Below are 17,010 nucleotides of genomic sequence, written 5' to 3'. Positions count from 1 at the left end.
GTTCTGTCACTTTCTCAGAAAAGATGGGAGGAGAGAGGATCTTAGGTGTGGGATACAACATTGTAGCAAAAGAAACTGTAAGATTATCAAGAACTAAAGAGAAAAATTGTGGAAGCCCTCTCTTTCACCTGGAAATAAAGCAACAGCCTGCAATTTAAATGCCTTGGGTGAAACCATGACTGCACTGGAACTAGCAAAAATTTCACTGTCATTTTTATTGCAGCTAGGATGACACCTCCGTGCAAGTTAAGATATGCTTCTGTTCATAAACAGACTTACCTTTGCAGGTAGGTGGTGTTGTCCATGTTCCATTTTCTAAGCAAATACTCCGCAGTGGCCCCTCCAGCATGTACCCACTGTAGCATGAATAGGTGATCATGTCTCCATACTGATAGAAGCTACCACGAACCAGAGCATTCTCTATGTGAGCTGGGGGTCCACAAGATATCTCTAGACAAAGAGAAATCACCAAGAGGTTGCTGAGCTGCAATGCCTACATGATACAGTTTCTAACCCTAGACACAGCGCTTTGCACAAAAGACCTGGGAGGTGCCAGAGAGAAACCTGTGATGGGAAATCAGTAAGTAGGACTTCTTCATGGTGCAGATACTCATAGGGAAAACCTGTACGTACACCCAGTGAGCAGAGAGTTGGCCAGGAACAGTGGTTTTAAGTAACTCAACAATGGCTGTATCCACCATATAGACCAGAAACTTTCAGATGATCCCAGGATATACATGAGACTGGGTTTGTAGAGTGAGATGATATCATTGTCTGAACTAAACAATATTGCTTGCAAGAAGCCAAAAAGCTTTCAGACATGCCTGCAAAAGGACACTATGCCTTCTGTCAGTGTCAATAAATACAATAAAAGGCAGCACCTCTCCCTACAACTCTTGTCTCATCACCCATAACCTCACAGGAATAATTCTCAGGATATTTAGGTTATCCAACAACCAATCCCAGCTCCAGTGCTTGCAAAAGGTAAATTGAGAAGAAAATTACAGTAGGGCCTAATAGATAGTAGGATGAATGCTCTTGGGGCACCAACCCACATAGACATATTCTGGATCCTTTTGAAGAAACAACTCTGTAAGAAAGAACAAACAAACAGCTCTTCTGTAGAGCTTCTTAGGTCAGCTTTATGTGCCTGAATCTCTTGGAGTGACCCACCTCTCCAAATGGCAATAGCAGACAAAAGCTTTCTTCTTCCAGAATAACTGCATCTAAGTGGAGAGCTCTGCTGACATGTCTGTGCTGTCACACTCCTGTGTGATACAGCTGTGGTCACCAGACCTCTGGAAAGTACCAAGCCTCTGCAGAACTGCACCTCATGTACTTACTTTCACACTTAGCTGTTGCTGGAGTCCAGGTCTCATCAGCATTACAGGTGATCACAGACTGCCCTTTCAGCTGGTAGCCTTCCCTGCACCTGATGGATATGTTCTGACCAACATAAAAATCCACCTCAGATAGAAGGGCATTCTCTGGGATTATGAAAGGCACAGGACAAGGGTTTGCTGTTCAAAGAAAGGGTGTGAGGGAAAAGAAGAGGGACAAAAAAGGGATGGAAGGAGGGAAGAGAATACTTTAGAATAGTTTCTCCAAATTTCAAAATCAAATCATATGAAAAACAACAGAAATGGATGCTGCACACAAGTCCAATTTGTAATTTTATGTAATTATCAGATTTGGGTGATCAAATAATAATAAAAAGTTTGATTCTCCCAATAGTCAACTGTAGACGACAATAAGGTCTCCCTTTTGCCTTCTGCTCCTAATTTTTCTCTCACCTGCTGCTCATACAACAAGTGGTTGACTACAATTGACTCCATTTTATGTCAGCTTTCCAACTAAAGGGAGCTACGCAGAACACAGCCCATTCTTTTACTGTCAATAAAATATACTCAGAAAAGCTAATGCTTTCACACGTCTCAGTAACTGCTCCCTTTGTTCTCTGTAAAAGGGGATTCACACCAACAAATCTCCCAAAGTAGGCCAAACCAATTTTTAAACTACAAGTGACATATTCTGCTCATGGCCACTCCAGAAGAAAATTACAGGACATTTCCACAAAGATCTGCAGAACTTGCTCTCGTTTACTGTCATTTTAAATGAAGAGCAGTGTAGCCTTTAGTGCTTACGAATTGAGACCACTTTTTCATTACAAAGCAAACACACACGTTTACAGAGAGGCAAGGGATTACTCCATCTTCCATCTCTTGTGCACTCTGCTGCAGGCTCCCCTTCCAAGCTGTAACCCCTCTCACAGAAATATGCTATTGTACTGCCGACTGTATTGTTTTCATAAATTGCCTTCCCATTCAGCAAGGAAACTGGAACTTTGCATCTGGTCTCTGCAAAGGAAGAGCTCTCATTAATTCAGCTTGATATTAGAGCTGGAGTTCCAACAATTCCTGAATTACTCACAAAGTATGTTTAAAGTAACAACCACAGACTAATAAATCATGAAGAGCATTGAGGGAGAGCTCAGTAGCCCTGGGAAGCAAATATAGCCCAGCTAGGGAAGGAGCTCCTCCCAGTGATGAAGAAAAGCCACAGCTCCATGTTTTTCAGGTCAGCAAAATGTGGCAGTGCTGGGGAGGAGAGAACACATTTATTACTTCATACTGGGGCAGAACATGGAAATGGTTCGTTCTTGCCATTGAGAGACACCCCAGAAACTTGCAGCCCTTTGCACCTTCCTTTTCAGCTGACTAGAAATACCAGATAAGATGCAGGATGGGTTTGGTGCAAGATGCCAACACTTAACTAATTGCTCCCCTGAAGATTCTTAGCTGTGTTTCTGAAGCCAGCAGGCAGACAGTCCAAGCTGGGTTACCACTGCTACACAAGAGACTGTTCTGCATCCCATTTTCCATTTTATTTTACTAGGTGGTCTGTGTAATGGTCTGAAGATTAAACTATCAGACACACAGGCAAGAGGAAGAGAGGAACTGGTGAAGTGTCTGTGCTCAACCTTGTTCAAGATGGTCTTCTTGACATCTGTTCAGCACTGCCAGTGTGTGACTTTTCTTAGGTGCCTGGCTAGGTACTACAGACCTCCTCTCTGATGCAGATGTCCCCTATCAACTTTCCAGGTTGCTACTATAAGGTCTGCAAAGCATTACACCACTGTAGTGCACAGTGATCTGTGTATTGTGTGGTTGCCCAACACTGCATCTGATGATCCCTATCCCTCACGCAGTTTTCATGGCTCTGGTGACAGGAACCTAACACCTGCCTTGAGTGGAAGATCATTATCTGTCTTACTTTGATGAAGCTATCACAGCATGCTGGACCTCTCTGAATCTGTGTGCATGGCTGGGTGTGGAGACATTGGCATGTCAGCTCCATGTAAGAATGTCAGGAGCAACTATGAAAAGAAGCAGGACGCTGGGTCTAGAGTCTAGCTTGGGAGACCTGAGGTATACGCAGCAAGGACAAGAACAGCTTGAAAGGAAGTGCAATGGGCAAGAAATGAACTAGTGTGTTTCTAAGAGGAAAAGAAAAGCGTGAAGCTCAGACTTTGTATTTTCATGGCAAAGAGGCCAGGTATGGAGAATACTCGTACTTAAAGGTTAATGATACTGCAATTTAGTAAGCTTCTATACGCTTTATATTTTGGACAGAGTCATCCAACAATACTGACCATCTGTTCAAACTTGGGGTCTTAAGTTTTTGTTCTGTTTTTGTGTTGACAGCCTTGCTTCCACCCACTACTGCCCAATCCATATGACACAGACAGTTCTTGCTCGGCACTCATTCTGCTTTGTGACGTGAGTAACAGGACCAACTGAGGCAGCACCTCAAAGCAGTGATTTGCAAAATGGTACATATCGTGCATTCATGGTGTTTGTTCATGTGAAGAGTGTGGAGATTAAAGGCTGAGCTGTTGATACTGTCCTTGGGTCCCAAAGTTCAGAAAAAGAATATAGACTTAATTGACTACGGAAGGCTGCTGGGAGAAAAGTCACTTGTCCTCACAGTCCATCATCTTTTGTTAGGGGTTTGATTTTCTGAGATGGTAAGTAACCTCTTCTTAAGTTTGTTAAAGTGCAGATTAAAACTTTAGGAAAAATGATGTCTAAGCTCTTTCTGGCTTGGTAACAGGCAGTGCTCCTTGTGACACATTTCATTTTTCAGGCACCATTTTTAATGCACATTACAGAACTGTTTCCCAAAAGCAGCTCAATGCCTGGATCATATGATACGCATGCATAAGTGAGGAGCTATTGCTTATCCCAGATCGGAATCTGCCAGGCCATGAAACCAAACAGTTACCTTCACACAATGGCAAGGGTTTACTCCAGCTCCCATTGGCAAGACATGTGATATTCTGGGGTCCAACAAGATGGTATCCAGAGTTGCACACAAAGGTTACATTACTTCTGTATGTGCTTCCTGTAGAAATGACCTCTGCTTTTTCTATTGAGGGATGCAGCCCACAAGTAATTCCTAGGAGAGGAGAAAACATTTTGGTTTTATACAGACAATGAAGGCCATTCTGTCTATGTGTTACACACTGTCTGACAGCTCTGTTCACACACTGAATTAATGGAAAGATGGGAAGAAAGAAGCTGTGAAATATTATACGGAGAACGGTTATACAATGCTTTGCCTGTCCTCTCTCCCAGAGTTCAGGCTGCAGGTACCTGAGAGAGAATGGGCCCAAACATATCTGGTGGTGTTGTAAGCTATGAGGTGTGTTTAATCAGAGCGATCCAGAATATTTCTTCTGAGCAGGCCAGAGGGTACATCTGCAGCCTCCTTTGCTCCCTGTACAGTAGAAGGTGATCTCAAGATGTCCCCAAGAAAAATGACCATAGTTAAGAAGGATCTTGCCCCCTGTCCCACACTTACTGTGGAGACCAGGCAAATTGGTCAAAGGTGAGAGAGAAGAATACAAGAAGTAGGACTATGACATCACCATGAGAAGATGGGAAATGATTTACTGGTAGAGACTATAAAATCTTAGCATTTTATTTATAAGCTGTATGAAGTAAGTTATAAATCCTTCTTTCTATGCTCCCACAATTAATCCCCTTCTCCTGCACAGTGAGCCAAGATTTGATCCTAGGGAGCAGAGTCTTGATCTCCAGACATACAGAGTGGCCAGGATGTATTAGCCTTGGCAAGGCAGAGATGAGCCATCCCAGCACATGATGTCCAAGGCCCTGCACACCACAATGCAAGGCAAATCAAATACAGCAGGCCACACTCCTCCCCTACTGACCTGAGCACAACTCTAAGCTTGTGTCATTTTAATGTGCCAAAAGGAGCTCCCTTCAGATCAGAGAGGAACTGCCAGTGAGAACTTCTCTGCTGGCTTTTCCTCTGGCTCCTCCTGTTACAGCCCTCCAGCTGGAGGGGGAGACTGGGAGGAAGCCAGCAAAAACACTCTCTCAGTTTGTTCCCCTGCTCTCTTGGAAAACTGCCACCATGTTGCTCTGCTTGCTACTTACGCATGCATGAAGGGGCGGAGGGGCTCCACTTCTTGTCAACGTGGCAAATCCTTCGGCTTGGTCCCTGCAGCTCAAATCCAGGGTCACAGCTGTAAAAAACCTCACTGCCGAACAGGAACTCCTCTACCTGAACAGATCCATTTTCTATCATGTCTGGGGGTCCACATGATACTCCTATAACGTAAAGAATATGTTGCAGTCAGACATAATGCATATGGCCTGTCCTGTCCACAGATCCTCCACAGGTTTTACTCTGAGAAACAAGGGAAGAACACAGCGTTTATTTGGGCATTCCCAGATATTTGCCCCTAAGTAGCAGAACAGTATCATGCTTGGCGCTTTCAGTTCCTGCTAAAAGACAAAATCTGTTGCAGCTGTGCTGGCAGGAGCCTCAGAAAATTCCACTGTTGCCACTTACAGCCAACAGCTGAAGTCCATGTATGTAGTCATACAGACAACTCCTATTTTGGCACTGCAGTCAGTAGGCATCAGACATCTTGCAGAAGTGAAGTACCTTTGAGAATGAGTATCCACAGAGTTAACATTCAAGGATGCTAAGTACCTGTGATTCCTGGCAACTAATGTGTTCAGAGGCCCTCAGTAACCCCAGAAATCATGACCTCAGGTGTCAGAACTATTTAAACTTGGAAGCTGTCTGCACAGCTTTCTTAGGGATACAGAAGCAAGGCAGAATGGCATAGTGATTTCCTTTACACTATTACTGGCACACACCAGCAATTCTGCAACTCTTCCAGGCTGTTATCAGTGGTACTTACCAAAAATTTTCAGGCAAATGCAGACAGTATGAGTTATAAAGCAAAATGAATATTAGTGTTTTCTGTTGTGTAAAATCACCCTTGACCAACATTAAGTAATAAATTCAGATGGAACATACTTCTGCACACTGGCACTGTGCCACTCCAAAGCTTGTCTTCTCGGCAAGTCCGTTCTGCATCACCCTGTGAAAAAGAAGAAAACTCTTGAAGAACAACTTTACTTAGTCAACTTGTTTCTTGCATCAACTCTAGTATCCAGCAAGGCCAGGACGTTTTCCCACCATGTGCAACCCACATAAAGAGATAGTTAAATGCCATGGAGCAAGTCTACTAGCAGAATTTAGGGCAGAACTCCTTCCTGCAAAGTGATGGGTATTACTTATAAACCAAAAATTTGTGGGGCCAGGTAGTCAGTTATCTTGCCCTTCTCCCTGGAGTATCCCCTTTCTTGTCAGTTTTACCATTCTTGTTCCCAGGAATGTGTTACAACAACAAATTTTCTCCTTCCAGGACTCACTCATAGAAAATCTAACTAGTATTTTTCTCAACAACAGTGTTTTATAAATTTAATGTGCTGATTTTGTCCACATCCCAAACATTCATTCTTTAAATTTGCTTATAAATAATGTTATTTCTTTCTTACGTACAGGCTTTACAGCCAGTCTAATAACCCAGGATTTATTTCTTATTTTGTTCCAATACATGGAGAACAACATATAAATTTGTCCCTTGAAGTAATGTACTTTCATTACAAAGCAAACCCATTGACAAGGACAGCTGTTTGACATGAGTGTTGTACGGCATCACACCCAGCACACCTCGCTTCCTGAAGGAAAAAAAGGCCTTCTCTTCAACAGCAGGGAGACAGATTGACGCTAGGGGGCGAAGCTGGAATACAAAGCTTAGAAGGACTTTTTACCGTATGAAAGCACTGGCTTATGACCTACAAAAATTACTTGAAACAGCAATGCTACTTATCTGTCTAAATACCAACTCACCCCTCCATCCCCAGTGATATTACATATGTGGCAACATAATGCAAATTAAATCTATTGTTACCTAAGCATTCTCTATTTACACGCATGAAGTTTTTAATTTATTATTGGTGTTATGACAGTACAAAGGAAGCACAATCCTGCATTCTGCTCGATACTCACAAAACACAGCGTTAAAAGCCAGCCTCTGCCCTGGAGACACCTCACCACCTCATGCCTCTGGACATGACTGCCCTACTCTGCCATCACCTGGGATCGTGGAGGCCATGCTGTGACTCAGCAACATACTTTCATTTCTGAATTCACTACAGCTTTTGAAAACACACCTGAATTGGCTTGCCTGAGTCCTGATAATGGTACAGCAGTGCTGCTCCAGAGCTCAGGTGGGGATAAGAGCGCAATGCTCATAATAAAAACAATTGTCAGAAAATAACTTTGTTCCTTTCTCCATCAGGGAATAAAGCTGCTATTGAACAAACTGGAATCCCTTTGTCTTACTAAAACAAGAGATACCACTTTCATACCATCTAGCAATGTCATAGAACTGAGGGCAGCGGACTTTATCAGGAGCTTTGAGTCTGAAAGGCACAATGCAGCAGACATAATGCTAGAGACATTATGAAATCAAGGGAAGAATGCAGACTAACTCTGACCAGAAAACCAGTTCAAGAGAGCAATACCTGAGAAATTAACTCTTCCATGATTTATGCTCACAAGTATATATAATGCTGTATTTGCAGAGGGCTGAAACAACCTTCTGTTAAAAAGAACAAACCAACACTGAAAGGTATCTGCTGAACATGTATCTCTGAACAGGATGCTTATATTTGCTTCAATTATACCCTTAAGTCATTCAAAGACTATCCCAGACATAGCAGGAGCATTCTACAGACAATAACACCACCACCGGCAGATATCCAACTTCTGTGGCAGTTAAGGGAATATATCAGTATGGACCAGACATAATACATTCTCACATTTATCACACAAGAACTGAAAATGACAACTAAAGGTTTAAAGTGGTGATTTGAGCTTGCTTACTTGTAATTCATAGCCAGAATCACATTTATAAAGAATCACGTCTTTGTAATTGTATTTAGTGCCAACCACAAATCCATGCTTTGGAGTCTCTGGGGTCCCACAGGACACAGGAATGCAGATGTCATCAGAAAATGGTGGCACCCAAACGCCACTCTCCTGAAAAATAAATATAATTAAAAGTGTGAAGGCACCACTTTATATGCTTAATTCATATCTAAATGAAAAAGTTAGGAAAATCATAGTAGAAGCACCCAATGGCTGTGGGGGTACAGATGTGGTTAATGTAGTATTGTCTGTGTAATCCTTAATAAAACTCAGTAATTTAAAGTAACACTTTTAAGATGTCAACATAGACTGGAGCTCACCTTTGGCAGAATTGTTCAGCTTAGACTTAAAAGACAGAAGGAACAAAAAGTAAATGGGTAAACAGAAGCTTGGAAAAGCAAGTTCACTTGTACAACGTCACCTAATAGCTCAGGGAACACATCAGGATTAGAATGAAAACTATAGCTTCCTGATTCTACGTTCTGTACTTCTCTCCTGGCTGAATGTCTAAGACCATGACTAAGTGCTTCAGCTGCCTTCCCAGGCTCTCTAAGGGAAGTCCAGTATCTGAAGAGATGCTCATCAAACACACCTACTCCTACTTCCACAGATATTTGAAACAGCAAAATAAGGAGAAAACCTTTCCTTATGAAGTGCTGATTCTGCAGAAACATGCATGCCTAGCTTTTTTCATATGAGCAGACTTACTGACTAAATTTAAAGAGTCCATTTACAAGCTTAAGTCAATGTTGTCCACAGCTAATGTGACAAGAGGTTACTAGAAGAACTGATGAGGATGTTTGCTCTTCAACATACAAAGGATTCAAGTTTCTGCTGCTTGGCAGTGGATTAAAATGTGTGCTGCCTGTTATTCTGGGGAAAAAGATAGGTGTTATTCTCTGCACACCATCTTCAAAACACAGCAGAAATCTTCGACATAATTTTTTAAAATCTTGGACATATTTCCCTGAAATGTGAGAAAAGGAATGCTTTTCTAAAGGACAGCATTATTTTTCAATGCAAGAAGAAATCAGTAATTTCTAGTTCTGAAAATCTATGCATGGAAAACTAATTGCTCTTACTGGGCAACAAGGAAGCATATTACATATTGCAGGACATACTTTAAGTCTTTTTGTTGTGTGCAATTAAGGGCTAAGAGCTAACGAGGGCATGAGGAGGACTCTTGAATTCAGTGAAGCTGGCAAAATAAAACAGAGCAAATAACACTATACCTTGCATGTAGATGTGCTTGCTCCCACCAGAGTATAGCCTTCTACACATGACAAAGTGATGTTTGTGTTCACAATGAAGTTGTCCCCAGGTACAATTACATGGGTGATATTTCCCGGGAGTGGACACTTTCTGGGGCAACAGGAAATAATTTGAGGAGACCACTGTCCATCTTCCTGGCAAATGCATACATCCACCTCTGTCACCATTGTGTAGCCTTCCAGGCATCTGCAACACAGCATGAAGTCCTGACCACAGAGACACAGCTGGGGATGAGCTAACCCATAAATTCTGAATTCAGGCAGTAATTTTTCAGCATTAGTTGTTCATAAGCACACCTTAGGATTTCTCTGTTATTTCAAGGCAACCCTGTAAGAAGCATGCCTGGACTGAGCTTATCCTGTTGCAAGAGCTGGAAGCTTCAGACTTCATCTCCAGTTGCTTCATGCTGCTGCAGCACCATAATGGAAAGTGAGTTGATGGCTTTAGTGCTTGGAGGGTACTGAATGCTTTAGTGCAGTTCCTGCACTGCCCTTCCCTTTGCAAGGAGGGCTTTTGGTTAGGTAAACAGTGTGTGAGTGCCAAGCAGTTCTAAAGATGATCTCACTTTCTTCCAAGAACAAACCAAGCCTTAGGCTGACCACAGGCCATTTGCTTAGACACTTAAGGCTGATTCATTCTGTTCCACATGGTGCTTCACCAAGAGCAACTCAACTGGCTTGCACAAGTGGGTTCACTTGTAGAAAGGCAGACACAAGCACCCCCTTCACCTTGTTAAAGATGCATGGAAATGACTGATATTGTTAAATAAATCCACATGCCATCTCCCAGTTCTGTCCCATACCAATATTTGCTTTTACTGCCAAAACCCCATCTCCTCTTCTGCCAAGGAATTCCTCACCTTGGAGAAAGAGATCTGCAGTGTGCACACTTCAGGAAATTAACAAAACCCCCCTTCTCTCATACTGGACAAAGGAGTAACTTCACATCAGCAACGCCTGCTGACAGTGCAGTGTTGCAGTACAGAAAATGGGACAAGAGGGAGATCAGCCTTTCTGTATTACAACAGGCACCTGAAGCAGAAGGAAGACAAAAGTGGGATGCCAAAACGGGAGAAAAATTGCACACTCCACTGACTGTTACTGCCACCTGCTAAGAAAACCTGAATGTCCAGACCAGTGTTTCAGAGGAGGAGGAGAGGAACACAAAGGGGAATGGGAAACTAAAGGTGGTGGAGGAGTGCAGCCCAACAGGCTGAAATACCTTGCTGGAGTTCTGACAGTAGTCCAAATAATATTTTATATGTGCATGGGAACATGGGCTTTGTTAATCTGAGCACATGATAGGGCATAACTTTTCTTCCAGGTCTTTTAAAAACTTGCACTAACTGAGGGTGCATAAACCTTCTATCTTCATACCTTCCATCTTCATACCTTCCATCTTCATTCCTTCAGAGCTTTTATGGAAACAGAATGGCAGCAGCATTCTTACCTGTACTGGACTTTGCTCCCATAGGTGTAACTATTGCCAAGAACCTCTGCATTTGGGACAGAAGGTGGTGGGCCACAGCTTAACAGCTCACAGCTTGGGTATGGCTTCTTCCAGACACCAGTCTCCACACAAGTCAGTTCTGGACTCCCCCGCATGACAAAACCTGTCAAGCAGGTGTAGATGATGGTGTTCTCATCTGCAGAGCTGCTCCCGTTGATAAATGTGTTGGGGATGATGGGTGGAGAGCCACAGGAAATCTGCCCGCAGCGAGGAAACCCAGAACTCCACTTGCCAGCAGCCTCACAGGTGACTTCAGAAGGCCCTAGCAGTTTGAAGCCCTCCAGGCATTGAAACTGAGCACTCTTCCCACAGCTGAAATCTGTACCAAGAACGAACCCATTCTGAATCTGTGGTGTGGGACACAGACAGGGTAGGCAAGATGGGAGGCTTCCACTCCAGGAACCATTGGACAAACATTGCCGTAAAGGATTGCCATGCAGCTCATAACCAGGGAAGCACACATACTGGGCAAATTCCCCATAGGTAAAGCCTGAGCCATTCAGAAAGCCATGGGAGATGTCCTCAGGAGGTCCACAAATAACTGGCTCACAGTGTGGAGCTTCTGAATCCCAGGTACCATCACTCTGACAGGTAAGCATAGACACTCCTTGCAGGCTGTATCCTTCGTTGCAGTGATAGTGCACTTCTTTCTTAAAGCCAAAATCTGAGCCACTAGTTCTCCCATTGGGAAGGGGCAGGGGCACAGGGCAGGTTACAGCTTTGCAAACTGGAGCAATTCCACTCCAGCTTCCATTTGCAAGGCAGACCCTACTCCTGTCCCCATCTAACACAAAACCTTCATTGCAGCTGTACTCTGTATGTCTCTGGAATGTGTACTCCTCTCCAGTCACCTGACCATTCTCCAAAACTGATGGTGGGCTGCAGGAAACAGGAATGCAAAGAGGTTCACTGCCACCCCATTTCTGGTTCTCTTGGCACCTCCTCTCTGTGGGGCCATTTAACTGGTATCCAGGATTACACTCGTAATAGACGACACTCCCATACGTGTAGTTTTCCCCTCTTATGTTTCCATTCATAAGCTGGGTAGGTGAGTTGCATGTTACTGCTTTGCAGTATGGAGCAGTGTTACTCCACTGCCGACTTGGCAAACATAGTCGTGTGTCGGAGCCAACAAGTGTGAAGCCTGGCTTACAGGTGTACTGCACTGCGCTACCGAGCGTGTTCTCAGTGAAATGTAAAAAACCATTCTCTGGGGGTGACAACAAGGTGCACTCTATTGAAACGCAGGTGGGGGCAGTGCCATTCCAAGCCCCATCTTCTTGGCAAGCTAGAACAGGGTTTCCCAGCAGCTCGTAGCCAGAGTAACATGTGTATAAAATGATAGTTCCAAATAAGAAAGTTGTGAGCTGCATTGCACTGTCTTCCTTCAGTGAACTTCTGAAGTCTTTCAAATTGTCAGCCAGTAACATATGCGAAAGGGAGGGACTCTCTGTAACACTCTCCTGGTCAGAACGTCTTTCCCCATGTCTCACCTGCACGTACTCCCCAAAGTCAATGTGAGGAGGCAGGCCACAGTCTGTTGGGAGGCAGGCTGGTGTGGAGCTAGACCAGCCTGATTCTTCACAGGTCTGCATGGCAAGGCCAGACAGCTGGAAGCCTGGCACACAGCTATAAATTACCATAGCCCCATAGCTATAATCTGCACCCTCCACAAAGCCATTCTCGATGGGCTGAGGGGGCTGGCAATTTATGGCTTTGCAGGAGGGAACCTCTGTACTCCACTCTCCTGTCTCTAGGCATCTCAGCGTTTCCTCCCCTTGCAGCTGGAAACCTCTGTCACAGGAGTACCTAACAGTCTGCCCATAATGGAAGTTTGTGAATGAGTATTTGCCATTGAGGATCTTCTTAGGCCTTGGGCATTGAATAGGTTTGCAAGCTGGCCTTCCTCCAAGCCACTGGCCATCTTCTCCACAGAGGATAGTCGTGTTTCCCACCAGTTCGAAGCCTGGTTTACATGTATAGAGGGCTGTGCTAAGGAAGGTGAGGCCCTGCACATCAACAATGCCATTCTGAATTTCTTCCGGTTGGGGGCACTCCACAGGAATGCATTCTGGCAAAGGCAAGCTCCATGAGCCATCAGCCTGGCATCTGATGGTAGACTCGCCCTTCAGCAAAAACCCATCTACACAGATGTATTTCACAGTGCTACCAAAATGAAGCGACGAAGTCAAGGGGTCACCAAATGGGATGTATGGAGGTGCAGGACACTGTACAACCTTGCAGAAAGGAAAGGAATCATTCCACTGTTGGGAGGGCAAGCATTTCAGTACAGAGGAGCCATGCAAAACATAACCCTCCTTGCAGGAGAACTGTACAACACCGACTTGGTAAGTCACTTCCCTCAAGACCAGCTGGTTTTTTGCCAAGGGTGGTTCTGGACATTTTGTTGGCACACACTTTGGGCTTTGTTTTTTGCTCCATTTCCCAGACTTCTGACATGTCCAAGAAACATCTCCAATCAGTTCATAGCCTTCATCACAGAAAAACTCAACTTTGGAGCCCATATCAAAAGTTTCTCCCTTAGAGTAGCCATGCTGGATGGGTGGTGGTTTTCCACAGCTGAGGGGAACACAGTAAGGAGGTGATTCACTGTACCATTGCCGATTGGCTTGGCAGATAAACACTGAGCTCCCTGTCATCTGGTAGCCAGACTCACACTGATAATTTGCCTGATTCTCGAAGAAGCGTCCCGTTGTTTCCTGCAAAACAGATAAGATGGGGACATGTCTGAAATGAAGATGCATGATTGGGGCAACAGGAGGCTGATTTAATTTCTTGTGTTCTCTAGGTCTAGCTTCTAGCTGAATCCCAGACAGCAGTGAAGGCTGTCTGCGAAGGAATGAATGCAAATAACTGACATAAAATGTCTTGCCTCAAATGATGCACTCTGCTGTCAGAAAATCTGAGAGCACCATCAAAAGAAAACAGAAAATTCAAGGCTTAAAAGGTAAAAGCTAGAAAACATTTCTTCTGCCTTCCGCCTGCTCGACCCATGAGGCCAAAAGATGTGTAGACAGGAAGACAGAAAAGAAATGGGTCAGGAGAAGCTGCCACGCAATGGCCTGTTGTGATTCTTTAGCTTACAGATGTATGCAAGGCTGGAGCACTCAGATGTACTACTACTAGGAGACGTTTATAATTGCCACATATACAGCTGCAGGGTCTTGAGCAGGCAGCTGAGAAGCACCTCAAAGTTGCAGGCTGAGCTCTGACTGAAGTACTCAAAAAATGTCTCTAACTGGAAAGAATATCTGGAGGAGTGACCCTACCTAAGGAAGACAACACAGAGTGATATGCATTAATTAGAGGATGTATCTGTGTGGGAGTCTGAACAGAAATTGTTGCTATTACTGCTGGAAGCCCATGTATGAACTGGGATGCAACCCCCCCCCCCCCCAGTTTTTAGCAAATGCAGATTCCCTGGTGGCTAGATTTAAGGAAGGAGGGGGGATGTTCAGAAGAAAAATGCTTTAAAAATTCAAAGGGATATCTTTACAATAGTGGTTTTGATCTTCCTTATCACAATATTACCCTTGTGCATCAAAGCACAACACAAGTTAAGTAGTTGTTACAGGTTTGGGCTGCTACAAGGGGATTTTTAACTTAAGGAGTTGTTGCAATGTAATTTGATAAGGAAAGGGAAGTTCTGACTTCAGTAAAGAAGTGTGCTTGCATCAAAAGGACAGAAATTATCTCAAGGTGATTTACCTATTGCAAATCAGTGTTTTTTTCATAGCATTGAAAAGAGCAAGGCTTGTCAACTGGCAACAGTACTTCAAATGTCTCCAGATGGCACTGGAAAGCCACCCATGGACCAAAAAAATGAAGAGTAAGACATTAAGGGAAATCAACTGATTGTCATATGGCATCTTGAATCTCCTAACTGAAAACCCACTTTAAGATAGGAAATCCCATGGAAGTGTCCATGTTTTTCAGACACGATTCTGCTGCAAATCCACCCATTTTTCCCTTTGCTTATTCCATTCAGTCACGTGCTTCCTCAATTTTAACAAGAGAGCAAAACAGAAGAAAGAAAACCCCAACAGCGGCAATTGTGAAGACATATTCAGTTTGCTATGGTACCAGGCAGATGAGAAAACTCACTCTGTACCTTAAGAAAGCCATTCGCAAGCTGCGGTGGTTCTCCACAAGACACTGGGTGGCATGTAGGCAAACTGCCACTCCAGTTGCCAGTGGCCTCACAGGTCCGCTTCTTCTCTCCCTTGATGTAGAACCCCTTGTTGCAGCTGTAAGCCACCACTGCTCCAAAGCTGTAGTTGGCTCCACTGGCATAGCCATTGCTAATCTGGGGAGGCTCTCCACAGCGAACGGGGATGCACTGGATGCTCAAAGGAGAAGGATTCCACTGGCCCCCTCGAAGACACTCGATCCTGGCTGAAGTGTTCAGAACAAAGCCTTCCATGCACTTGAAGCTCACGATGGAGCCAGCTGCAAACCTGGCTTTACTAATGGACTCCAGGATGCTGTATGAGACGGTGGATGGCTTTTCACAGAAATCAGCTATGCAGTGGGGCATCTCCCTGCCCTCTGGAGGCACCCACTTCCCTTCTGCATTGCAAAGCAGCTGAGAGTTATCAGCCAGGCTGTAGCCATCCAAGCAGAAGTAATAAGCTATATCACCAAAGAGGCGGTGGCCACTCTCTGGTGATGCGTTTTCCACATGGGGTGGCTCATCACAGGATACTGCCAGGCACTGCTGGTGGTTCACACTCCACTTGCCGCTGGCTAAGCACTCTATCGTTGCAGGGCCAACTAACGTGTAACTGTGGATAAGGAAACCACATAGGAAGTCAAAAAGACAAGCATTGTCAAATGCTACCTACAGTTTCCTGAAGCCCCTGCAGTACCAGCTTACTTGCTAGCACACTGGAAGAATAGGGTTCTTTACAAAAGCTATGATCAACTTCAAAAGGAAAATCTTAAAACCTACATGTCCACGGGTGAAGTCTGACAAGGAGGGATATCCTAGCACACCTTGTGTATATTGCTTCTCTCTCATCTGTCCAACCGATTACCACCTCTGAACTTCCATTTTGGTTGAAACTACTACAACAAACCTAGTATTGTCCTGCGACAATCCACACAATCCTTAAAGAAACAATCCCAGCGAGAAATTCTTCTCCTTTAGCTGAACTGAATGGAGAAGAAAGAGATGAAAAGCCCATAAAGGCCTTTTGGGTTCCTGTATCAGCCTTATCAATCTATTTTCACACTTGCAAGCAATGAGAAACTTAGTGAGTTCCCAGAGATGCTTTTGCCAATAATGCACATGATAATTTTGTAACAACTTCTCCTAAAAAAACACTGTAAAAATTGTTATAAAAGCCAATTAAAAAATTAATGCTGAGTAGAAAAAAATATCATCTTTTACAATGAAATTCTACCACGTGATTACTGTTGGTGTAGTTGTATTTATCTAATCTGTCTCTGGGATGCTGTGACAGGCATTACTCCATGCTGCTCATCACTCCACTTAAAACCCTGCTGCTTAAACATCAAACAGTATAGTCACAGTACCTGTGACTATCTTCTTCCTCAGTTTTGAGATCTCCATGGTGTGCTCTCACAAAAAGCAAAGAAACAATAACTACTGCAAAGTTCCCAGTGACTCCTTCCAGCTGTAGGCTGGAAACCGGTTGTTCAGATTTTGATGGAAACATCTGTAAAAGTGCTTTGTTTTGTTTGCAGTATTTGTTTTCAAAGCCTCATGACTGGACTCCAGAAAAAGAGCCTATTATGTGCCACTGTTTAATATGATCCACTCTATTCATTGTCAGAGACAGCTGTGACCCTCTTTAAATGCTGCTGTCCTATCCCGTTCTAAACGCTTGCACAGGGAAGAGAAGCAGCTTTTTAAATCATAAT

The 17,010-nt window shown here is 43.9% G+C and overlaps 1 protein-coding gene across 3 annotated transcripts in view; it reads right to left on the bottom strand.

Moving 5' to 3' along the window:
- The window catches only part of SVEP1 (sushi, von Willebrand factor type A, EGF and pentraxin domain containing 1), a 128,153-nt gene that overhangs the window by 14,222 nt on the left and 96,921 nt on the right, over window positions 1–17,010 (bottom strand). For all 3 annotated transcript variants that reach the window (XM_069776420.1, XM_069776421.1, XM_069776422.1), the window contains 10 exons: window positions 15,236–15,908; window positions 11,044–13,823; window positions 9,555–9,780; window positions 8,278–8,433; window positions 6,361–6,424; window positions 5,466–5,639; window positions 4,285–4,458; window positions 2,184–2,357; window positions 1,344–1,520; window positions 280–450 (listed from right to left, as the gene is read on the bottom strand). In XM_069776420.1, the coding sequence (XP_069632521.1) occupies window positions 280–450; window positions 1,344–1,520; window positions 2,184–2,357; window positions 4,285–4,458; window positions 5,466–5,639; window positions 6,361–6,424; window positions 8,278–8,433; window positions 9,555–9,780; window positions 11,044–13,823; window positions 15,236–15,908 (4,769 nt within the window). The remainder of the gene's footprint in view (window positions 1–279; window positions 451–1,343; window positions 1,521–2,183; window positions 2,358–4,284; window positions 4,459–5,465; window positions 5,640–6,360; window positions 6,425–8,277; window positions 8,434–9,554; window positions 9,781–11,043; window positions 13,824–15,235; window positions 15,909–17,010) is intronic.

This window comes from Haliaeetus albicilla, chromosome Z (assembly GCF_947461875.1).
Source record: "Haliaeetus albicilla chromosome Z, bHalAlb1.1, whole genome shotgun sequence".
NCBI lineage: Eukaryota > Metazoa > Chordata > Aves > Accipitriformes > Accipitridae > Haliaeetus > Haliaeetus albicilla.
This window is presented reverse-complemented; position numbering and strand designations above follow the sequence as displayed.